The 24,481-nt window shown below is 46.1% G+C and overlaps 2 protein-coding genes across 7 annotated transcripts in view; one reads left to right on the top strand and one right to left on the bottom strand.

The window, feature by feature from the left end:
* LOC110496093 (metabotropic glutamate receptor 3) overlaps positions 1-24,481 on the top strand; it is a 918,426-nt gene that overhangs the window by 313,162 nt on the left and 580,783 nt on the right. The gene's annotated exons all lie outside the window — the stretch shown is intronic.
* Positions 1-24,481, bottom strand: part of LOC110496136 (uncharacterized) — a 156,820-nt gene that overhangs the window by 43,253 nt on the left and 89,086 nt on the right. For all 6 annotated transcript variants that reach the window (XM_090207679.1, XM_036955517.2, XM_036955518.2 and 3 more), the window contains 6 exons: positions 19,157-19,939; positions 8,783-15,971; positions 7,761-8,356; positions 6,584-7,606; positions 5,913-6,178; positions 59-845 (listed from right to left, as the gene is read on the bottom strand). In XM_090207679.1, coding sequence (XP_090063805.1) covers positions 59-845; positions 5,913-6,178; positions 6,584-7,606; positions 7,761-8,356; positions 8,783-15,971; positions 19,157-19,939 — 10,644 coding nt within the window. The remainder of the gene's footprint in view (positions 1-58; positions 846-5,912; positions 6,179-6,583; positions 7,607-7,760; positions 8,357-8,782; positions 15,972-19,156; positions 19,940-24,481) is intronic.

Raw genomic sequence — 24,481 nt, 5'->3', positions numbered from 1 at the left:
AATCCTCCCTAATCTTAAACAGCAACGACCGCCACTGCTTTAAATACATAACAGTTACCTCTGCAGTGCGCCTGGCTTCAGCGGCCCGGAGTAGCCTGTCAGCCTTGGACAGGTCCTTGTCAGTCAGGCTGAACCCTGACCCCAGCCCTGCAGAGCCTTTAGTCAGCTGCTCTATGTCCTCTATCAGAACATAGTTCCTGGCGTTGTGGTGGTCGATGTCAGCGTAGAAGGATTCAGTAGATATATTAGACATGGGGCTGGAGGCCATTCTCCTCTCCTCCAGGCCCATCCTCAGTTCCAGGCTGCCGTACTTCCCCACCCCATACCCCGCCTCGCTGGAGGAGGGTACGATGATGATGGGCTGGTTCCGGATCACCTCGTAGTTGGTGGTGTTCTTGGACTGGTAGCCTGAGGACTGGGCCTGCTGGTGGGAGTGGGAGGCCTGGGGGTAGGACAGGCTGGGTACAGAGGAGTAAACTGACTGACTTTGGTAGGGGTGCTGCTGGTAGAGGGCCTGTTGCTGGTACAGGGTCTGCTGGGGGTAGTGGCTGGTGGCATTGGTCTGGGGGACATACTGGGCATAGTGGGAGTAGGGACTGGTTAGAGTGGAGTACTGAGAGTCAGCCTCAGTCTGAGGGGGGATGAACTGGTCAAACTCTGACTGGGGAGCTGTCCTGGGTCTCTCCAGGCCGTGATTGCTACCTCTGGTCTCCCTGATGTTGCTGACCTCACTGTCTGACATGTAGTCTCTCTCCTCAGCCACACCCTGCAGGTAGGCCCTCTCTCTTTTCTCCCTCTCCTGCAGCAGGGCATCCTTACGACGGTTGATTCCCATCTCAAGGTACCTGTAAAAAGGAGAAGATGGGATAGGATTTACAGTGTCTTGCGAAAGTATTCAACCCCCTTCGCATTTTTCCTATTTTGTTGCCTTACAACCTGGAATTAAGATTTATTTTGGGGGGGTTTATATCGTTTGATTTACACAACCAGCCAACTACTATGAAGGTGCAATTTTTTTTTATTGTGAACAAACAAGAAATAAGACAAAAAAACTGAACTTGAGCGGCAATACTTTGTAGAGCCACCTGTTGCAGCAATTACAGCTGCAGGTTTCTTGGGGTATGTCTCTATAAGCTTGGCACATCAAGCCACTGGGATTTTTGCCCATTCTTCAAGGTAAAACTGCTCCTGCTCCTTCAAGTTGGATGGGTTCCACTGGTGTACAGCAATCTTTAAGTCATACCACAGATTCTCAATAGGATTGAGGTCTGAGCTTTGACTAGGCCATTCCAAGACATTTAAATGTTTCCCCTTAAACCACTCGAGTGTTGCTTTAGCAGCATACTTAGGGTCATTGTCCTGCTGGAAGGTGAACCTCCGTCCAGTCTCAAATCTCTGGAAGACAAACAGGTTTCCATCAAGAATTTCCCAGTATTTAGCGCCATCCATCATTACTTCAGTTCTAACCAGTTTCCCAGTCCTTGCCGATTAAAAACATCCCCACAGCATGATGCTGTGATTGTGTTCTCGGGGTGATGAAAGGTGTTTGATTTGCGTTTTCCTTGATGGTCAGAAATCTCAATTTTTGTCTCATCTGACCAGAGTACCTTCTTCCATATGTTTGGGGAGTCTCCAACATGCCTTTTGGCAAACACCAAACGTGTATGCTAATTATTTTCTTTAAGCAATGGCTTTTTTTCTGGCCACTCCGTAAAGCCCAGCTCTGTGGAGTGTACGGCTTAAAGTGGTCCTATGGACAGATACTCCAATCTCCGCTGTGGAGCTTAGCAGCTCCTTCAGGGTTATTTTTGGTCTCTTTGCTGCCGCTCTGATTAATGCCCTCCTAGCCTGGTCGGTGAGTTTTGGTGGGCGGCCCTCTCTTGGCAGGTTTGTTGTGTTGCCATATTCTTTCCATTTTTTAATAATGGATTTAATGGTGCTCCGTGGGATGTTAAAAGTTTGTGATATTTTTTTATAACCCAACCCCGATCTCTACTTCTCCACAGCGTCGTCCCTGACCTGTTTGGAGAGCTCCTTGGTCTTCATGGTGCCGCTTGCTTGGTGGTGCCCCTTGCTTAGTGGTGTTGCAGACTCTGGGGCCTTTCAGAAGAGGTGTATATATACTGTGATCATGTGACAGATCATGTGACACTTAAGTCCACCTGTGTGCAATCTATTTAACTAACGATGTGACTTCTGAAGGTAATTGGTTGCACCAGGTCTTATTTAGGGGTTTCATAACAAAGGGGATGAATACAAATGCACCACCTTTCCTTTTTTTTTTTTTTTACAAATATATTTTTTTCACTTCACCAATTTGGACTATTTTGTGTATGTCCATTACATGAAATCCAAATACAAATAAATTTAAATTACAGGTTGTAGTGCAACAAAATAGGAAAAATACCAAGGGGGGATGAATTATTTTGCAAGGCACTGTACATGGCTGTGAAAAGATATTTGCCCCCTTTCAGATTCTCAATTTTTTCTATTTTCAACCAAAAGCTGATATTAGATAAAGAGAACCTAAATTTACAAATAACAAAAAAAGTATACTTGTTTTATTTATTTAATTAACAAAGTTATGCGACACCCAATTCCCCTGTGTGAAAAAGTAATTGTACCCTTTCACTCAATTTGTATTTGTATTTATTATGGATCCCCATTAGCTGCTACTCTTCCTGGGTTAAGGCAGAATTAAGGCAGTTACACAATTTAAAAAACATTACAATACATTAATTACAGAATTCACAACACACTAAGTGTGTGCCCTCAGGCCCATACTCCACTACCACATATCCACTACCATATATCAAAAAAATCCAGGTGTACGTGTGTTCATAGTGCGTATGCATGTGTCTGTGTCTATGTTTGTGTTACTTCACAGTACCAGCGGTTCCATAAGATGTATTTTTACATGCTTTTAAATCTGATTCTACTGCTTGCATCAGTTACCTGATGTGGAATAGAGCTCCATGTTGTCATGGCTCTATGTAGTACTGTGTGCTTCCCATAGTCTGTTCTGGACTTAGGGATTGTGAAGAGACCTCTGGTGGCATGTCTTGTGGGGTATGCATGGGTGTCCGCGCTGTGTGCTAGTATTTAAAACAGCTCGGTACCTTAAACTTGTCAACACCTCTTACGAAAACAATTAATGATGATGTCAATCTCTCTTCCATTTTGAGCCATGAGATTGACATACATGTCATTAATGTTAGCTCTCCGTGCTGCCTTGTTCTGAACCAACTGCAATTTTCCCAAGTTCCTCTTTGTGGCACCTGACCACACTACTGAACAATAGTCCAGGTGTGATGAAACCAGGGCCTGTAGGACCTGCCTTGTTGATAGTGTTGTTAAGAAGGCAGAGCAGCACTTTATTGGGGACAGACTTCTCCCCATGTTAGCTACTGTTCTATCAATATGTTTTGACCATGACAGTTTACAATCCAGGGTTACTCCAAGCAGTTTAGTCACCTCAACTTGCTAAATTTCCCATTATTCATTATGAGATGTAGTTGAGATTTAGGGTTTAGTGAATGATTTGTCCCAAATTCAATGCTTTTAGTTTTGGAAATATTTAGGACTAACTTATTCCTTGCTACCCATTCCGAAACGAACTGCAGCTCTTTGTTAAATGTTGCAGTCATTGCAGTCGCAGAAGTATTTGACGTGAATAGTATTGAGTCATCCGCATACATAGACACACTGCCCTTACTCAAGCCAGTGAGTGGCATGTCATTAGTAAAGATTGAAAAAAGCAAGGGGCCTAAACAGCTATTCTGGGGAATTCCTGATTCTATCTGGATTATAATTGATAGCCTCCCATTAAAGAATACCCTCTGTGGTATGTTAGACAAGTAACTCTTTTTCCACATTATAGCAGGGGGTGTAAAGCCATAACACATCAGTTTTTCCAGCAGCAGACTATGATCAATAATGTCAAAATGCACTGAAGTCTAACAAGACAGCCCCCACTATCATTATTTAATCAATTTATCTCAGCCAATTATCAGTAATTTGTGCTGTGCTTGTTGAGTGTCCTTCTCTATACGTGCTGAAAGTCTGTTGTCAATTTGTTTACTGTAAAATAGCATTGTATCTGGTCAAACACTATTTTTCCAGAAGTTTACTAAGGGTTGGTAACAGGCTGATTGGTTGGCTATTTGAGCCAGTAAAGGGGGCTTCACTATTATTGGGTCGCGGAATAACTTTAGCTTCCCTCCTGACCAGAGGGCACACACTTTCTTGTAGGCTTAAATTGAAGATGTGGCACATAGGAGTGGCAATATTGTCCAGTATTATCCTCAGTAATTTTCCATCCAGATTGTCAGACCCCGGTGGCTTGTCATTGTTGATAGACAACAATCATTTTTTCACCTCTTCCACACTGACTTTACGGAATTCAAAAGTACAATTCTTGTCTTTCATAATTTGGTCAGATATACTTGGATGTGTAGTGTCAGCGTTTGTTGCTCACATGTCATCCCTAAGTTTGTTTATCTTGCCAATGAAAAAGTAATTAAAGTAGTTAGCAATATTAGTGGGTTTTGTGATAAATGTAATTTAAGGTGCTCCAAAGCTTTTTACTATCATTCTTTAAATACTTTATCTTTGTTTCATAGTATTGTTTCTTTTTTTCTTTTTTTAGCTTAGTCATATGATTTCTTAATGTCCAGTATGCCAGTCAGTTGGGCTGTCAGACTTATTTGCCATACCTTTTGCCTCATCCCTCTCAACCATACCAGTTTTCAATCCACGGGGATTTAACAGTTTTTACAGTCATTTTCTTCATGGGTGTGAGCTTATTAATAACTGGAATCAGCAATTTTATAAATGTGTCAAGTGCAGCGTCTGGTTGGTCCTCATTACACACCACAGAGCAGCAAATATTCTTTAAAGCATCAACATATAAATCACTACAAAACTTATTATATGACCTCTTATACACTATATTAGGCCCAGCCTTTGGAAGTTTGGTTTTCCTAGATAGGGCTATTATGTTGTGATCACTACATCCTATGGATTTGGATACTGCTTTAAAGCAAATATCTGCAGCGTTAGTAAAGATGTGATCAATACATGTTGATGATTTAATTCCTGTGCTGTTTGTAGCTACCCTGGTAGGTTGACTGACAACCTGATCCAGGTTGCAGGCACTGGTTACAGTTAGTGCCACCTTCAGCTGCAATGACTCCAACCAAATTCTTCCTGTAGTTGTTGATCAGTCTCTCATATCGCTGTGGATAAATTTTGTCCCACTCTTCCATGCAGTACTGTCTTAACTCAGCGACACTTGTGGGTTTTCAAGCATGAAGTGCTCGTTTCAAGTACTGCCATCACAACTGCTCAATTGGGACTTTGACTTCAAATGAGTTGCTTTTTAACCATTTTCATGTAGACTTGAATGTATGTTTTGGATCATTGTCTTGCTGCATGACCCAGCTGTGCTTCAGCTTCAGCTTACAGACAGATGGCCTGACATTCTCAGGTAGAATTCTCTGATACAAAGCAGAATTCATGGTTCCTTCTATTAAGGCAAGTCATCCAGGTCCTGATGCAGCAAAGCATCTCCAAACCATCACACTACCACCACCTTGCTTGACCGTTGGTATGAATTGGTATGAGGTTCTTATAGTGGAATGCAGTGTGTGGTTTTCGCCAGACATAATGGGATCCATCTAGTCCAAAAAGCACCTTGAAGCACCTTCAGTCATCAAGACTCTTGAAAGAATGTTCAGATCAGTCAAAAGTATACATTTTTGGATGACAAGGGTCCCATTATGCCTGGGGGGATTGATCACTTCATACGCACCAATATGTTCTACTCATCTAAAGTATGCTATTGTATTGTATATCAAAACTGGTTCATACATGACTTGCCTCTTTCCCAAATGGTAAAATAAATAAATAACCTCAGCTTGGCATCAATCTCTTTCTCCTCCTCATCTAGCTCGGCCTGTTTCCTGCGGAGCTTGGATGACTCTCTCTCCACTAGATCCAGCTCCTTGTCAATGTCCTGCAGAATCTTGGCCCGGGCCATGGTGGTGTGACGGCCAAGCCGGCGGCGGGCTGAGCTGGTGCTGTAACCTGACGGGCCGGTCAGAGGGTCATCTTCAGGGGGTGGGTTGGGAAGGGTTCTCTTCACCTTCTTTCCAGTGCCTGACGAAGAGCCATGGCCCTAGGACAGACAGAGGAAACGTCAATAACACAATAGATAAGATAAGAGTACTTTAAGATGCAGTTCGAAATCTTAAGCAAAAAAATTTGTAACATATTAAAAAAAAAAACGTTTTTATATAATAATCATGTTAATTGCAGGACGTACTAAATCATACGAAATGGATGACATAGAACACATTTGTATGACGTAGTACAGAAAAATCGAGGACCCGTTTTGGCTTGTGAGCAAAACTACTGGTTGAAATTATACAAAAGTTCTGGAGCAACACTTTAACACTATTGCAAGGTTTTTACTTTCAACAAACATTTCAACAGCATGCAATCAATGTGTTTTACTATGCCTTTAGCATGGTCATATTTAACACTATTTTATATTCCCAGTATTCTTACTGCAATGACTTACAGAGCAGCTGTCTGAGTAGTGGTAGCCTATCCTGTCCTCGGTGGTATGGCTGAGAGATTTTGGGTCAGACATAGACTTCTGCCCAGGCTTCAGTATCATAGGGCTGGAGGAAAACCTGGTCGGGTCAGTGGTCAGCATCTTTTGCCCTCCCTCCATGGCCTTACTGGAGGAGAGGGTGGACACAGTGGAGTAGAGCACCTTGGGGGTGATGTCTGCCGGTGAGTGGTGCCTCCGGTCTGCGTCTGTCTGGCAGCTGAGACTGCCACCTCTCTGAGAGTTCTCTGGGGCTGAGATGTGTTTGATGATCTCCACCTTAGTGTCCATCTGGATGCTGGGGCGTTTGATGCTCCCGGAGTGGTCGGTCTGGACAGAGATCTCTGCAATAGTCTGAATGGCAATGCTGGAGACCTTAGAGCCACCGTGTTTCCCCTCACCACTGTGCTTACTGGAGCGGGAGCGCCGCCGCGACCTGGCTGGCATGTCCCACTCAACCTCCTGGTCCTCCTCATCATCAGTCTGAACACTGCTGTCTACACCCTTCCTGTAGTTCCTCTTCCTCCTCCCTACATACATCCTGTCTACTGAGTCCTCATCGTCTGTCTGGACCCCACTGTCCACTATCCTCTTCCCTACCACTCCTGTACCATACCCCTGGTCACCAGGCTGGTTAGACCCTGCCGGTTGTTTCCTACTGAGCTGCAGCTGGTCCTGACCTCCACCCTCTCTCTGACCCTCACTGGTTACATACTGCCCACCCTCTAGCTGGGTGACAGTGGATGAGGTGTTGGAGTCATCCCTAACAGGCCAGTATTGGCCGTTATCCCCAACCCCTGTATACTGCTTCTCTAGCAGGTTGTCTGACCCTGTAGTACTGTACTGCTCATCTAGCTGGTGCTGTAGCTGCACCTGGAGTTGTTGGATCTGCTCTAACTGTTGCCTCTGCTGGTTGTAGGTTTCTTGTTGGGCTACAAGTTGCGCCTGGTGCTCCTCTTCCTGTTGCATTAACAGCTGCTGTTTCAGAGCCTGTAGAATATAATAGATTAGATTAACATTATTGTCGATCACCTAACAGTAACTGATTACAAACATATTAAAAACAGTGAGCATGAACAGTGACCATGACACCCCGCACCATACATTAACACAGGAGACATATACCGTACACACACATTCATACCTGCAGCTCCTCCAGCTCCCTCTGCACCATGATCTGCTCCTGTTCACGGTAGCGCTGGATCTCCTGCCTCTCCCACTCCAGCTCCTCAGCCAGACACAGCTGCTTCAGCTTCTCCAGCTGCAGGAACTCCCTCTCCATCTGGTACTGGGTGATCTTGCTGTCATCCAGACCGGGGAACATGGGCGATGAAGCCAGGGCGTCCAGAGAGGCTGCGATGGCTTCCAGTGTCTGGTCAGAGTACAGGTCAGGGAAGCCAGTCATGATGTCAGCCAGAGCACTGGGCAGCAGGTCCTTGGGCAGGCTAGTGTCCAGGCTGATGATCTGTTGGCCAGGGTCGCTGGTGGGAATAAAGCCATAGGGGTGTGGAGCTGGTGCTGGCTGCTCCTGGAGGGTTGTGGTAGGAGGTAGGGTGGTGCTGAAGATGGAACCTGGCTGAGTGGTGATGGGGTATGTAGAAGGAACAGGGGCTGCTATGGAGGAGTATACCATTCCGTCTGAGGATCTAAAGACACTATAAGCAGGGACCTGGGAATATGGAGCAGTGGATATCCCCGTATACGCCCCAGCAGCTTTACTGGTGTAGTCTAGAGCTTCACCTGATGATGGGTCCAGAAATGTAGGTTTAAGTCAATGATTATAGCATCATAACTTTCTGTACAAAAAGAGGCCATGCAGATTCGATTTGGGGAGATCATAACACTAAGCATGCAAGTATATTCAGTCTGTCCAGCTAGCATGATGCAAAGCCAAAATATTGTGGGAGAACACGCAGGCATACGCATGCACCTGTGTAAAAGAAAGAAAAGACAAAAGAAACAGGACATTTATTAAAATCAAGATCGTTTCACAAATCATGCAAAAAAAATGCACATTTTTAATCACACTAGAAATGAACATAATGATAATTGATGTAAAACAATGCCCAGAGAAATAGGTTACCATTCAGAAATTAAATTCAAGCAGGTAAAAAGTTGAAAAGAACCCAAAACCTAGCAAACATGCTATATTTCTACCATACCAACCTGCGGACATATTAGCAGCAGTCAGGTCTATTGCACTGTCCGAGGCTCCGTTATAGTTATATCTGGTCTTTCCATCATAGAGGAACAGTCCTGCATCAGCCAGGTTGGTCTCAGACATGGCCTTGCCGCTCAGGCCCTTGATGCCATAAACCCCAGCATGATCATACTGGTAGTGGTCATCTCTGTAGCCGAAGCGGTTGTCAGGTTGGGTAATAACCGGCGGCTGGGTCCTACAGCTCCCTGTGAAGGGTAGCTTGTAGATGACATCACAGCACACATTCCTCCCAGCTGTCAGATCTATGGGTGTCCCATCATCCTCTATGACTGTGGTCACCACACCAGGGCTCTTGTCAGACAGAGCCGCCATGGCCCTGAGGGGTCTAGAGGTGGACAGATCCACAGCCCCTGCTGGCTCTGAGAGCATGTCCCCCACGTTGGTGATAGCGGGGGCCATGGTCACTGGAAGTCTGCTATTTACCATGGAGGCTCCATAAGACAGGTTGATTGGTGTCTCTGTGTCTGTGGCTAACACTGTGTTGATGATAGGCGGAGAGTCCACCCGCCTGAACACTATCTGTGCCAGAGGCTGGAATGGTTTGTATGTGGTGAGAGGGAGAGGCATGGAGGCAACATAACCCTGCAGATCTAAAGGTATTTCTGCTGGCTCGCTGGTGTAGGACTCAATGGTGTCTGAACAGGTGACGATAGTGATGCTATCAGTGACAACCGACAGTGTGGTGGAAGGGGTGATCTCAGCACTCAAGTTCACTATCTCTGGCTGCACTGCTGTATGTCGGCCACTAGAGTCGCTACAGGTGGACTGGCGACTTGATTCCTGTGGGGTCAAGTCCATCCCTGAATCGGTCATCTTCACGCCAACCTTAATGGTGCGGAGGTCAATGGCATCACCGGAGTAGATCTTCCCGTTCTGTTTGGGAGACGGCTGGACTTTAACCAAGTCTGGCTGGATGGTGATGGCCACTCCATTGGATGCAGGAACCTGGGGCAGCCTCTCATGGACCAAAGACACCGTGGTTCTCTGAACCTCGGTGGTGACCACCTGAGTGACCAGGCTGGGCAGGCTCTCCGGGTGCTGGGCTGAGGTGGAGATAGATGAGGAGTACATGTGGCTCAGGCTGTTCACCACCTTCTCAGGCCCATGGATCTCCTGGCTCTCGATTGACTCATGGTGGAATTTCCTGGTGATGGTGACTGGAGCCACGGGGACGGTCTCGGGAATCTCCTGGATAGATGGAACTGACATTCTCCTGGTGTAGGCTTCAGTTGTAATGAATTCCAGGGGGGTCTCATGGGCTGATGAATAAATCAGCACTTCTGGTACTGCCTGTGGTGGTTGCACTGCTGAGGGGATGGATCCGCTCCTGTATGGGACTTGGGCAGCATATGCCTCTATGTCTGGCTCTGCAGGCATCGTGATAACCTGGGCCATACTAAGGGGTTTCTGCATGGTTATAGACGCTCTTCTTGTAGTGGAAATAGCCTCAGTTGTAACCACCTGGATGGGTGTTTCATATTCTGATGGGAAAGCCGTTACTTCAGCAACTGTGTATGGTTGTTGTGCTACAGAGTATATGGATGTCCTTCTAGTGGTAGTGTCCTCAGTTGTTCTAACTTCCGTAGGCATTTCATACTCTGAAGGCAACGTCATCACTTCGGCCACTGCTTGTGGTTGCGGTGCAGCTGATGGTATCTCCTGCTGTAAGGGCATTGCTACCTCTGCCATGGTTTGTGGCTGCTGCATTGGTGATGGTATTGATGCGAGGTTATAGATGGCTTTAGTTGAAACCACTTCTATCAGTGATGGTGACTGATGCATAGTTGAGGGTGTAGCTTCTACATGGACTTGGCTGGCAATAGCTTCAGTAGGTATCTCCTGCTGTAAGGGCATTGCTGCTACCTCTGCCATGGTTTGTGGTTGCTCCATTGTTGATGGTATTGTCACTCTTCTAGAGATGGCCTCAGTTGAAACCACTTTTATCAGTGATGGGGACTGATGCATGGTTGAGGGTGAAGCTTCTATATGGACTTGGCTGGTGATAGCTTCGATATGTATCTCCTGCTGTAAGGGCATTGTTGCTACCTCTGCCATGGATTTTGGCTGCTGCATTGGTGATGGTGTTGATGCGAGGCTATAGATGGCCTCAGTTGAAACCACTTCTATCAGTGATGATGACTGATGCATGGTTGAGGGTGTAGCTTCTACATGGACTTGGCTGGCAATAGCTTCAGTAGGTATCTCCTGCTGTAAGGGCATTGCTGCCACCTCTGCCATGGTTTGTGGTTGCTCCATTGTTGATGGTATTGTCACTCTTCTAGAGATGGCCTCAGTTGAAACCACTTCAATCAGTGATGGTGATTGATGCATGGTTGAGGGTGTAGCTTCTACATGGACTTGGCTGGCAATTGCTTCGGTAGGTATCTCCTGCTGTAAGGGCATTACCTCAGCCATGGTTTGTGGTTGCCACATTTCTGATGGTATTGATGCTCTTCTAGAGATAGCCTCAGTTGAAACCACCTCTGTCAGTGATGCTGACTGATGGATGGTTGGGGGCATAGCTTCTAAGGGCATTGCTAATAACTCTCCCATGGTTTGTGGTTGTTGCGTTTCTGATGGTATTGATGCACTTCCAGGCATGGCCTCAGTTGAAACTACATCTGCAGGTATGACCTGCTCTGCTGGTAAAGCCATTACTTCAGCCACATATTGCGGCTGCTGAGGTACATCAGGTATTGATGCCCTTCTACCAGAAGCTTGAGCTGCAGACACTTCTACAGGAACCTGTGGCTCTGATGGCATTGTCCTAACTTCAGACACTTTCTGTTGTGGCTGGGCTGTTGGAGGTATATACGGTTTCTTTATTGGAGCTCTGACACTGTATACCTGAATAGGCATCTCCGACCCTGCTGAAATGGTCACCACCTCAGCCACACCGTGTGCAGGCTGCATAGCTGATGGCATGGAAGGCTGCCTTGCTGTTGCAGTGACTCCCTCTAGGGGTGCTGCTACTTCGACTGGTACTATTGCTGCTGTTGGTGGTGGCAGCTGCCTCAATGAGGGAACTGACGCTCTCCTGACAGTGGCCTGGGCTGAGAAGGCCGTAATGGGTGACTGTTGTTCTGAAGGTGTAGTCCTATCCCTTGGGCATGTCTGCATAGTGAAGGGGATGGATCCTCTCCTGATGGGGGCTTGGACAGTGATGCCCTCTGTGGGTGTGCCAGGCTCTGAGGGAAGCGTTATCACCACATACGTTTCCAGACAATTGGCATACCTCGGAGACAGAGGGGACCTGGGCGAGGCAGCACTCATCTTGGGCTCCACTGGGGTGGTTAGACTCAGATACAGGGCATTGGGAGGTTCCCTGGTCCTGGGCAGTGTTGTGGCTGTGAATGGCTGTGCTATGCTGGCATTTGGTACCACGTCTCTGGTCCTGGGAAGAGTGTGGCTAGCGGTGGGAACCACTGGTGGTTTGATGCTTTCCCCTGGACGGTGGCTGAACACCAGCCCTGCAGGGATGGACACAGGCTTGGGAGGGACTGGAGGGGGTGCAGATGCCTTGTGTACTGTACTGGGGCCTGTGGTTGTTACAGTTCCCTGTGCCATTGTCACAGCAGTTGAGACTGGTACTGTGGTTGGGATTGAAGGTGGGGTGGAAACAGAAGGCTTTTTGGGATAAACCGCTGGCTTGGGTAAGGTGGCAGGAGGTGGTGGAGGAGTGGGAGGTGGTGGTGTATCTGCCACAGGTATACATGTGTCTGAGCTGGGTACAGCAGGAACAGAGGGAGCAGTAGGGAAAGGAGCAACACTCACAACCACAGGCCCTGCTGCCATCAGACTACTGCCTTTATCAACAGTAGAAGTGGTAGTTATTGCCACTGAGTATGCCACAAGGTCTTGGGTCGACTGGCTGAGCACCGACATGTTCTCCACATTAGGAACTATGATGACCACATGCCCCTGTCTGGTTGGGGTCATCATGACCTGAGGGCCAGCATCACCATTTGGCCAGACCTGCTCCACCTGCGGCTGTATATCCACCACCACAGACTGTATGGGCTGGCTAGGCAGACCTGCTCCAATGGCTATAGTGGTGGTCATGGTCGGGGAGACATGTTGGACAGCCCTGATTGAGGTAGGCTCTGCTGAGGTCTGGGGCAGGGAGACTGACATAGAGCGAGGTGGAGGAGGAGGTGGGGCTTTTTTGGTGGAGGCTTGTCTCTGGATTCGGGGTGTCCCTGCAGCTGGGACTACTACTGGGGCTGGAGCAGCAGCCTGGACAGGGACTGACTGCACCACTGTAGCCTGGGCAGGAGCTGGGGCTGAAGCAGGTAGTGGGGCTTGGGGTGAAACTGGAGAGGTGATGGTAACCATGTCTGGCATTTGGACTACAACTGGAGCTGGGGCAGGAGTTGGAGCAGAGACTGGAGTTGGCACAGCACTGGGAGCAGCTGGGACTGGAGATTGTGATTGAGAATGTACTGGGCTTGGTATTGGAGTTTGTGCTCTGACCTGCACAGAAGGTAGAACCTGAGCAGCCATCTGGGATGGAGATCTAACCAGGTCTGGCATTTGGACTGCATATGGATCAGGTATCTGTACCACCACTGAAGCAGGTGCTGAGACAGGGGTTGAGGCAGGGGCTGGGGCTGGGGCTTGGGCTGGAGAAGCTGCAGCATTGGCTGTAGTTGTAGCTGGTGCTGGTGCTTGGGTTAGATCTGTAACCAGATCTTGTATTGTGACCAAAACTGTGGTTGGAGAAACAGCCATAATGGGAGCGATAGAAGGAGGGGAGATATCAATAGGCGGCTGAGCAGCAAAGGGACCTGCTGCTTTGGCCAAGTCTGGTGTCGGAGTAGACACTGCAGTAGAGTCGGAAGAGAGAGGACTTCGAGCTTGGAAAGAGGAGGAGGACGTAGCATTGGAGGCTAGACTTGAGTCTGGAGTCGATGGTGAGGTGGGAGGTGATACTGGAGAGACCTGTGAAGGTGTGGTGGTCGTACTGGGGGCTAGAACTGTCTCAGGGGCAAAGACAGGAGCGGGAGTAGCTTTAGCTGGGGAAACCTCACACACCACAGTGATGGGTTCAATGTCAGCTACCTCTGTTGTTGGTGCATGCTCTGAAGCTGAAGTGGACTCTAGCTCTTTTTTAGTCTCAGACTCATAACTAGGGGTAATATCATAGGACACTCCCACTCCATACTCCTCTATTATACTATCATCCGTCTCATCCTCTCCAGAGGAACACTGGGTGATCTTCAAGTCCGGTATGGGGAAAAGAGCCCTCCTCATAGTCATATCCTGAGGAACTGTTGGCTTGGCAACGTAGACCTCAGGCCGTTTAGGAGGTTCAGAGGGTCGTGGTGGAGCAGGACGTTTCTTCCTCTTAACGTAGGTAGAACCAGCATCTAACATAGGCTTCTCTCCCTCGGCCTCACCAACTCTGCAGCTCTCAGCTGCAGCAGAGGATGGTGCAGTAACATGTATCTCAGGATTAGGAGTGTTGATAGCTGACTGAACCTTCTGAAACTCCTGCTCTATCAACATCAGTTCCTTCTTCTTCAGCATCATCTCCTCATACACCTCTTCAGGAGACCTCAAACCTTTCTTCCCTGGCTCTTTAGCGGGGTCTTTACTGGGCTGCTCCGGTGGGGCTGAAGTACGTTTAGCTTCAGGCTCCTCCACTAGGGATTCGTAGAGGTAGTCCTCTATGGCCATGCCTTCGTAAAGTAGCTCTATCTCAGGGAATGGCTCTGTCTCTCCTTTAAGAGATCTAGCTATCTGAAGCATCTCCTCATATTCATCCTCTGCACTCTTTAGTGGCTTTGCAGTACTGAACTTCTGTCCTTCAGAGACAACTATCCTGGTCTCTGTGTGAAAGGCATCTGAATCAGACTCCATGCTAGGAAAATAGTCAGAGACTGATGTCCTGTGAAGCGCTTCCATCTCCCTAGCCTGCCTTGCCTCCTCAGTGGGAGAGGCGTCTTCAATGGAAGACAGGTTACAGGGTGAGGTTAGAGGGAGATTCCTTCTCCTCTGAGCTCGAAGATCATCTTTATCCCTTTTGGACTTCTTGGAGATCCTCTTCCCCTGCTGCTGGTCAGAATCCTTCGGTTTCTCCTGCTCCCTGAGGTGATCCTCCTCCTCCCTGAGCTCCTCCTCCTCTGACGAGTCCTCGGTGGTGGGGAATGGCTGGCCGGTATGCCTGTGCTTGGCCTTGCGGGGCTGTTTCCCCTCCCCACTCCTCTTGTGGCTGGGGCTGCTGTCGCTGTCCTCCTCCAGAGAAGAGGCTGAGGTGGGGGAGGTTCCAGGGGTGAAGCTGGACACTTGGACACTGGATGACCCCTCACCTTTGGACCTGTCCTCTAGAGAATCTGTGATGTTCTCCACCTCTGAATCCCCATCGTCCATGCTCTTTGTTCTCTGCGGCGTCATGGGCATGGCTTTCTTATACACGGTGATTTTCTCATGGAGTTCAGCACTCTCTACAATAGATTTAGGCTCAGACCCTGGGAGAGAAGGTATCCTGGCTGGGCTGTCTTCATCATCTATACTGCCTTTTTTTAACAGAGGCTTTGATTTACATGATGTGTTATCCCCCACAGCATCCATGGTCTCCTCCACTCTGCCCTCTTTCTCTTCATTTTCCTCCTCCTCTGAGAGAGACATCTCCTCTCTCATCATCCCCATGATCTGCCTGCGTATTAACTCCTCCTCATTCACAAATGAGTCTGGGCTGTCTGGAGGGCTGTCTGTAGGGCTGTCATCTTTGTAGTCCTCGCTGCTGGATGAGGCTGCCGTGCTGACTGCTATCGCACTTAACCTCCGTCTCTGGAGCTTGGGCGAGGGAGAGGGTTCGCTCCCGCTGCTCTCCTCCATCGGCACATAACTCAGAAGCCTCTTTGCCCCGTTCCCCTCCTCCTTGGCAGGCATGGCTGTGTCAGGGGTTGTGTCCATGATAGGGACATCGCTGACTGTCTGCAACTCACTCAGCTCCCCCTCGGAGGTGTAGGAGCCCTGTGAGATGGGAAATATGTCTGGTCCATCCTGGGACTTGTCACTATAGTCCTCAGGCTTGATGTCAGCCTCAAATGAACTAGCTTGGCTGGATGGTACCTCAGCTACTACCTGGTCTGCTAGGAGGGAGGCTGCAGTTGGCTCTTTCTCCTTCTCCTGCAAATAAAAAAGCATCAGATGAAAATGTTCTTGTCCTATGCATTGATAAATCAAAACATACACTACCGGTCAAAAGCTTTAGAACACCTACTAATTCAAGGGTTTTTCTTGATTTGGACTATTTTTTACATTGTAGAATAATAGTGAAGATATAAAAACTATGAAATAACACATATGGAATCATGTAGTAACCAAATAAGTGTTAAACCAATCTAAATATATTTTACATTTGAGATTCTTCAAATAGCCACTCTTTGCCTTGATGACAGCTTGCAGTCTTGAAGGAGTTCCCACATATGCTGAGCACTTGTTGGCTGCTTTTCCTTCACTCTGTGGTCCAACTCATCCCAAAACATCTCAATTTGGAAAAGGTTGACACTGTGGAGGCCAGGTTATATGATGCAGCACTCCATAACTCTCCTTCTTGGTAAAATAGCTCTTACACAGCCTGGAGGTATGTTGGGTCATTTTCCTGTTGAAAAACAAATGATAGTCCCACTAGGCCCAAACCAGTTGGGATGGCGTATCGCTGCAGAATGCTGCTGGTTAGGCGTGCCTTGAATTCTAAATAAATCACAGACACTTCACCAGCAAAGCACCCAACATCATAACCTCTCCTCCTCCATACTTTACAGTGGGAAATCACATGCGGAGATCATCTGTTCACCCTCACCATGTTTCGCAAAGACACGCCAGTTGGAACCAAAAATCTCCAATTTGGACTCATCAGACCAAAGGACAAATGTCCACTGGTCTAATGTCCACTGCCCATGTTCCTTGGACCAAGCAAGTCTCTTCTTCTTATTGGAGTCCGTTAGTAGTGTTTTATTTGCAGCAATTCGAACACGAAAGCCTGATTCACACAGTCTCCTCTGAACTGTTTATGTTGAGATGTGTCTGTTACCTGAACTTTGTGAAGCATTTATTTGGGCTTCAAATTCTGAGGCTAGTAACTCTAATGAACTTATCCTCTGCAGACCCTCTGGGTCTTCCATTCCTGTGGCGGTCATCATGAGAGCCAGTTTCATCATAGCGCGTAATGGTTTTTGCAACTGCACTTGAAGAAACGTTCAAAGTTCTTGAAATGTTTCCACATCGACTGACCTTCATGTCTTAAAGTAATGATGGACTATTGTTTCTCTTTGCTTACTTGAGCTGTTCTTGCCATATGGACTTGGTCTTTTACCAAATAGGGATATATTCTGTATACACCCCCCCCCCCCACCTTGTCACAACACAACTGATTGGCTCAACAAGAAGGAAATAAATTCCACAAATAACTTTTAACAAGGCACACCTGTTAATTGAAATGTATTCCAGGTGACAACCTCATGAAGCTGGATGAGAGAATGCCAAGTATGCAAAGCTGACATCAAGGCAAAGGGTGGCTATTTGAAGAATCTCAAATATAAAGTATATTTGTTTACCACTTTTTGGGTTATTACATGATTCCATATGTGTTATTTCATAGTTTTGATGTCTTCACTAATATTCTACAATAGAGAAAATAGTAAAAATAAAGAAAAACCCCTGAATGAGTAGGTGTTCTAAAACTTTTGACCGGTAGTGTATGTCTTATACGGTGCTTTCGGAAAGTATTCACACCCTTGACCTTTTCCACATGTTGTTACGTTACAGCCTTATTCTAAACCTGATTAAATAGTTGTTTTCCCTCATCAATCTACACACAATACCCCATAATTTCAAAGCAAAAAAAAAACATTTTATAAACCGAAAAATTACATTTACATAAGTATTCAGACGCTTTACTCAGTACTTTGTTGAAGCACCTTTGGCAGTGATTACAACCAAGTATTTTTTGATATGACCATACAACCTTGGCACTCCTGTATTTGGGGAGTTTAACCCATTCTTCTCTGCAGATCATCTCAAGATCTGCCAGGTTGGATGAGGGGCGCCGCTGCACAGTTATTTTCAGGTCTCTCCAGAGATGTTTGATCAGGTTCAAGTCCGGGCTCTGACTGGGCTACGCAAGGACATTCAGAGACTTGTCCCGAACCCATTACTGCGTAGTCTTGGCTGTGTACTAGGGTTGTTGTCCTGTTGAAAATGTGAACCTTTGCTCCAGTCTGAGGTCCTGAGCGCTCTGGTGCAGGTTTTTATCAAGGAACTCTCTGTACTTTGCGCCGTTCATCTTTCCATCAATCCTGACTAGTCTCCCAGTCCCTGCCGCTGAAAAACCTCCCCGCAGCATGATGCTGCTACTGCCATCCTTCACCGTAGGGATGGTGCCAGGTTTCCTCCAGACGTTACATTTGACATTCAGGCTAAAGAGTTCAATCTTGCCATTTGGCAAACTCCAAGCATGCTGTCATGTGCTTTTAACTGAGGAGTGGCTTCCGTCTGGCCTCTCTACCATAAAGGCCTGATTGGAGGAGTGCTGCAGAGATAGTTGTCCCACAGAGGAACTCTGGTGCTCTGTCAGAGTGACCATCGGGTTCTTGGTCACCTCCCTGACAAAGGCTCTTCTCCCCCGATTGCTCAGTTTTTCTGGGCGGCCAGCCGAAGGAAGAGTCTTGGTGGTTCCAAACTTCTTCCATTTAAGAATGATGGAGGCCACTGTGTTCTTCGGAACCATCAATGCTGCAGAACTTTTGGTACCCTTCCACAGATCTGTGCCTCGACATACGGACAAATCCTTCAACCTCGTGACTTAGTTTTTGCTCTGACATGCACTGTCAACTGTGGGAACATATTTTGACAGGTGTGTGCCTTTCCAAATCATGTCCAATCAAATGAATTTACCACAGGTGGACTCCAATCAAGTTGTAGTAACACCTCAAGGATGATCAATGGAAACAGGATGCACCTGAGCTCAATTTCGAGTCTCACAGCAAAGGGTATTGCGTTTTTTTTATTTTAATACATTTCTAAACATTTCTAAAAACCTATTTTTGGCTTTGTCATTATGGGGTATTGTGTGTAGATTGATGAGGAAAATATTGCAATTAATCAATTTTTAGAAAAGGCTGTAACGTAACGAAATGTGGAAAAGGGGAGGTCTGAAACTTTCCGAATGCACTGTTTATGGCTGGAGCAAATGATATGTGTGTGAACAGTTAACAACTATGGCAGAGATCTATAGTTGTATGGGATCACAATCTTGAATAGGAATTATGATAACAACAATAAATTGATTCACATGTTAAACAAAAACTTACCTTCACTGTCTCCTTCTCAGTGAGTATCTGCTGAGGTTCAGGAAGGACATCATCCACCTTTTCAACCAATGGAGTGGCCACTTCCTTGATAGTATCAGTTTGGACTGTTTGTGGAGCAACATAAAGCGGTTCCTGTTGTTTCGGTTGCTTCTCAACCTTCTCCTCTGCTAGTTTAGGTAGCTCTGTTGGTTGAGCTTCAGCCTCTGGCTTCTCCTCCACAGTGGCTGGAGTGACCGCAACAGCAGTAGCCACTGTGGTGGATAGAGGAGCAGGAGGAGTCATGGCCTCAGTCACTAGGACAGAGGCAACTGAAGCAGCTACTGCTGGAGCATCAGTTTTGGGTGGTTCAGATTTAGGTGGTACAGGTTTAGGCAGCAAAGCCTTAGGAAACTCTGCCACAGAAGGCTCCATTTTTGGTGCCTCTGTCTCCGCCTTACGGACTTCCGTCTCAGGAGCCTCAGCCTTTGCGACAGTCATGGGAGCTTCAGCCTTGGGGACTTCCATCTTTGGTTCCATTTGTGCAAGGCCAGGTATTGGTGTAGGCGGAGTGGGCACTGAGGTGAGAGGCACAGCCTGGGATGGAGGCTGTGTTTTAGAGAAAGTCTGGGCCTTGCTGCTTACTGCTGCTGGAGGCTGGGGCTCTGTCTTGGTGGTTGGAACTACAGGGAGTGGTGTGGGCTGGGCCTGGATCTTGATGGGTTGGGACTGGGCCATTTTTCCCATGTCTCCCAGTTGTCCAGAGAGAGCCCTCTGTGTCTGGCAGTTCAGACACAGCCATTCCTTCTGTCAACACAGAGAACAACACACAGTGGTTAGTGGTCAGTTCAGACACAGTTATTACTTCTGTCATGGAGGGGACAACACACAGGTGGTTAGTGCTTAGTACAGGCCATGTTAGCGTCATTCCAAGCCAACGCCTGGCTCTATTCCAATAGGGGTTCCAAATACAATGGAAGAGAAATCATTCACCCTTCATAACACAGATTTTTCAACTGCGTTCATCAGCGGTACAAAAGCAGCAACATGTGTTAATGTTACACCACAGGGGAACTGTGAAGTGTACTGTAGTGGAATGTTATCACCTATCTTAATTTAACTCCTGAAGCCATGTGTGGATAACAATGATGGACAATGTACACTGGTACAGTCAGTGCAGTGCATTACGCAGTTACAAACACTAGAAGTCATAGTGAACCCTAACACCACCCTACTGTAGTGTAATGTATTCTACCAGTGTTTAATATATTCTACATCAGTTCAAATTACACCACATAAACTAATCTGCTTTTAGAATTCCTAAGCCTCGAGCAAAGAAAACCTCCATAACACCGTTAGTCTGAAGCGTAACAAGCGCTTGTCAGGTAGCATATACAAATAGCTTACCTTTCCAGAAAACAAATCACATCTTATTGCTATTTACATTAAATGTCTCTCCACAGCAGCATGATCTTTTTGCACCATTTATTTTGGGCCGGTTGAGGAAAAAACATTTGCAGTGAACTGGTAGAGCAGACAGGAAAACAGCACTGCGACTGTACCTCTGCAGAGACGGTGTGGGGATGTGACACGGTGTGGGGATGTGACACTCGGGTAGAGCAGACAGGAGAACAGCACTGCGACTGTACCTCTGCAGAGACAGTGTGGGGATGTGACACTCGGGTAGAGCAGACAGGAGAACAGCACTGCGACTGTACCTCTGCAGAGACGGTGTGGGGATGTGACACGGTGTGGGGATGTGACACTCGGGTAGAGCAGACAGGAGAACAGCACTGCGACTGTACCTCTGCAGAGACGGTGTGGGGATGTGACACGGTGTGGGGATGTGACACTCGGGTAGAGCAGACAGGAGAACAGCATTGCGACTGTACCTCTGCAGAGACGGTGTGGGGATGTGACACAGTGTGGGGATGTGACACTCGTGTAGAGCAGACAGGAGAACAGCATTGCGACTGTACCTCTGCAGAGACGGTGTGGGGATGTGACACGGTGTGGGGATGTGACACTCGGGTAGAGCAGACAGGAGAACAGCATTGCGACTGTACCTCTGCAGAGACGGTGTGGGGATGTGACACGGTGTGGGGATGTGACACTCGGGTAGAGCAGGAGATGCTGGACAAAGGGCATCCCCTTTATTAACCACCTCTCACTTTCAATCACCATGTGTGTAGGGCTGTGATGTTCATGACATTTGTGAGATCGTCATTGGTCAGCCAAATGACCGTGGCCACCATAATAACAGTTCGAATAGCAAAATAAATAAATATATATTTGTTTGTTTGTTTGAAAAAATGTAGTGGTTCTTTGCAGGGACAGGGGCATTGCCTAGGAAACCAAAGACTTGTTTGTTACAACACCTTGTTTGTTCCAGCAAGGCGCAAAAAAGTTTTGTCACGTTGTAGAGTCTATGTTCCAGCAGAAATGGACTCAACTTCCCCAAACCCTCCTTTGCCCTCAGACAAAGCTAAATTGATCAGGGCATGGACTCTACAAAGTGTCGAAAGCATTCCACCGGGATGCTGGCCCATGTTGACTCCAATGCTGCCCACAGCTGTGTCAAGATGGCTGGATGTCCTTTGGGTGGTGGACCATACTTGATACACATAGGAAACTGTTGAGAGTGAAAAACCCAGCAGCGTTACAGTTCTTGGCACAAACCGGTGCGCCTGGCACCTCCTACCATACTCCGTTCAAAGGCACATCAATATTTTGTCTAGTCTATTCACCCTCTGAATGGCACACATACACATTTTTACATTTACCTTTTACTCATTTAGCAGACACTCTAATCCAGAGCAACTTACAGTAGTGAGAGCATACTTTTGTTTTCTACGCAAAATATTTAAATTTTCAACGTAAATACTTAAATATTTTGTCTTACACATTCACCCTCTGAATGGCACACATACACAATCCATGTCTCAATTGTCTCAAGGCTTAAAAATCCTTCTTTAACCTGTCTCCTCCCCTTCATCTACACTAATTGAAGTGGACTTAACAAGTGACATCAATAAGGGATCATAGTTTTCAACTGGATTCACATGGTCAGTCTATGTCATGGAAAGAGCAGGTGTTCTTAATGTTTTGTATACTGTATATATAGTTATTTTATTTTCATCAATATCCATCGTTTACACAGTTATACGGTAATTGTTCCAGCCCTACATGTGTGTGAGATATGGGGATATTCCATACGCATGCACAGATAACCCACGTGCACTGCACACTGCGCACACACACAACTTATATAGACTTACATAGAAACACATGTTGAAATGTTCACATTAGTGTCTTCCAAAAGTGTCTTCAAAAAGTCTTCACACCCCTTGACTTGCTCCACATAGTGTTGTGTTACAGCCTGAATTTAAAATGGATTCAATTGAGATGTTTTGTCACTGGACTACACACAATACTCCAAAATGTCAAAGTGTAATTATTATTATTTTATTTTTCTCACAAATTAATGAAACATTAAAAGCTGAAATAATAAGTATTCAACCTCTTTGTTATGGCCAGCCTAAACAAGTTCAGTAGTAAAAATGTGCTTAACAAGTCACATAATAAGTTGCATGGACTCACTCTGCGTGCAATAATAGTGTTTAACATGATTTTTGAATGACTACCTCATCTCTGTATCCCACAAATACAATTATCTACAAGGTCACTCAGTTGAGCAGTGAATTTCAAACACAGATTCAACCACAAAGACCAGGGAGGTTTTCCAATGCTTTGGAAAGAAGGGCACCTATTGGTAGATGGGTAAAAAAAAGAAGCAGACATTGAATATCCCTTTGAGCATGGTGAAATTATTAATTACACTTGGGATGGTGTATCAATATACCCAGTCGCTACAAAGATACAGGCATCCTTCCGGAGAGGAAGGACACCACTCAGGGATTTCACCATGAGGCCAATAGTGACAAAACAATTACAGAGTTTAATGGCTGGGATAGGACAAAACTGAGGATGGATGTAGTTACTCCACAATACTAACCTAATTGACAAGAGTGAAAAGAATGAAGCTGGTACAGAATAAAAATGTTCTAATAAAATCATCATGTTTGCATCAAGGCACTAAAGTAAAACCGCAAAAAGTATGCAAAGCAATTAACTTTTTGTTCTGAATTAGAGGTTGACCGATTAATCGGCATGGCATGCCCGATTAATTAGGGCTGATTTCAAGTTTTCAGAGTAATCGGTAATTGGCCTTTTTGGATGCCAATTATGGCCGATTACATTGCAATCCGTGAGGAGACTGCATGGCAGGCTGACCAACTGTTACGCAAATGCAGCAAGGAGCCAAGGTAAGTTGCTAGCTAGCATTAAACGTATCTTATAAAAAACAATCAATCTTCACATAATCACTAGTTAACTATACATGGTTGATGATATTACTAGTTTATCTAGCTTGTCCTACATTGCATATAATCAACGCGGTGCCTGATAATTTATCATTGAATCAGAGCCTACTTCAACTTCGCCAAACGGGTGATGATTTAACAAAAGCGCATTGCCGAAAAAGCACAATCTTTGCACAAATGTACCTAACCATAAAAATCAATGCATTTCTTAAAATCAATACACAGAAGTATATATTTTTAAACCTGCATATTTAGTTAAAATAAATTAATGTTAGCAGGCAATATTAACTAGGGAAATTGTGCCACTTCTCTTGCGTTCCGTGCAAGCAGAGTCAGGGTACATGCAACAGTTTGGGCCGCCTGTGTCACGTTCTGACCTTTATTTCCTTTGTTTTGTCATTATTTAGTATGGTCAGGGCGTGAGTTGGGGTGGGCAGTCTATGTTTGTTTTTCTATGATTTGGGTATTTCTATGTTTCGGCCTAGTATGGTCCTCAATCAGAGGCAGGTGTCATTAGTTGTCTCTGATTGAGAATCATACTTAGGTAGCCTGGGTTTCACTGTGTGTTGGTGGGTGATTGTTCCTGTCTCTGTGTTTGCACCAGATAGGGCTGTTTAGGTTTTCTCACGTTTATTGTTTTGTTAGTCTATTCATGTATAGTTTTCTTTATTAAAGAACCATGAATAGAAACCACGCTGCATTTTGGTCCGCCTCTCCTTCAACTAAAGAAAACCGTTACAGCCTGGCTCGTTGCGAACTGTGAACTAATTTGCAGAATTTTACATAATTATGACATAACAACGAAGGGTGTGCAATGTAACAGCAATATTTAGACTTAGGGTTGGCACCCGTTCGATAAAATACGGAACGGTTCCGTATTTCACTGAAAGAATAAACATCATGTTTTCGAACTTATAGTTTCTGGATTTGACCATATTAATGACCAAAGGCTTGTATTTCTGTGTTT

The sequence above is a fragment of the Oncorhynchus mykiss genome, chromosome 2 (genome assembly GCF_057628025.1).
Source record: "Oncorhynchus mykiss isolate SJ-2025 chromosome 2, ASM5762802v1, whole genome shotgun sequence".
In the NCBI taxonomy this organism is placed as follows: domain Eukaryota; kingdom Metazoa; phylum Chordata; class Actinopteri; order Salmoniformes; family Salmonidae; genus Oncorhynchus; species Oncorhynchus mykiss.
Note: the sequence above shows the minus strand (reverse complement) of the source record. Positions and strands in the feature narration are given on the sequence as shown.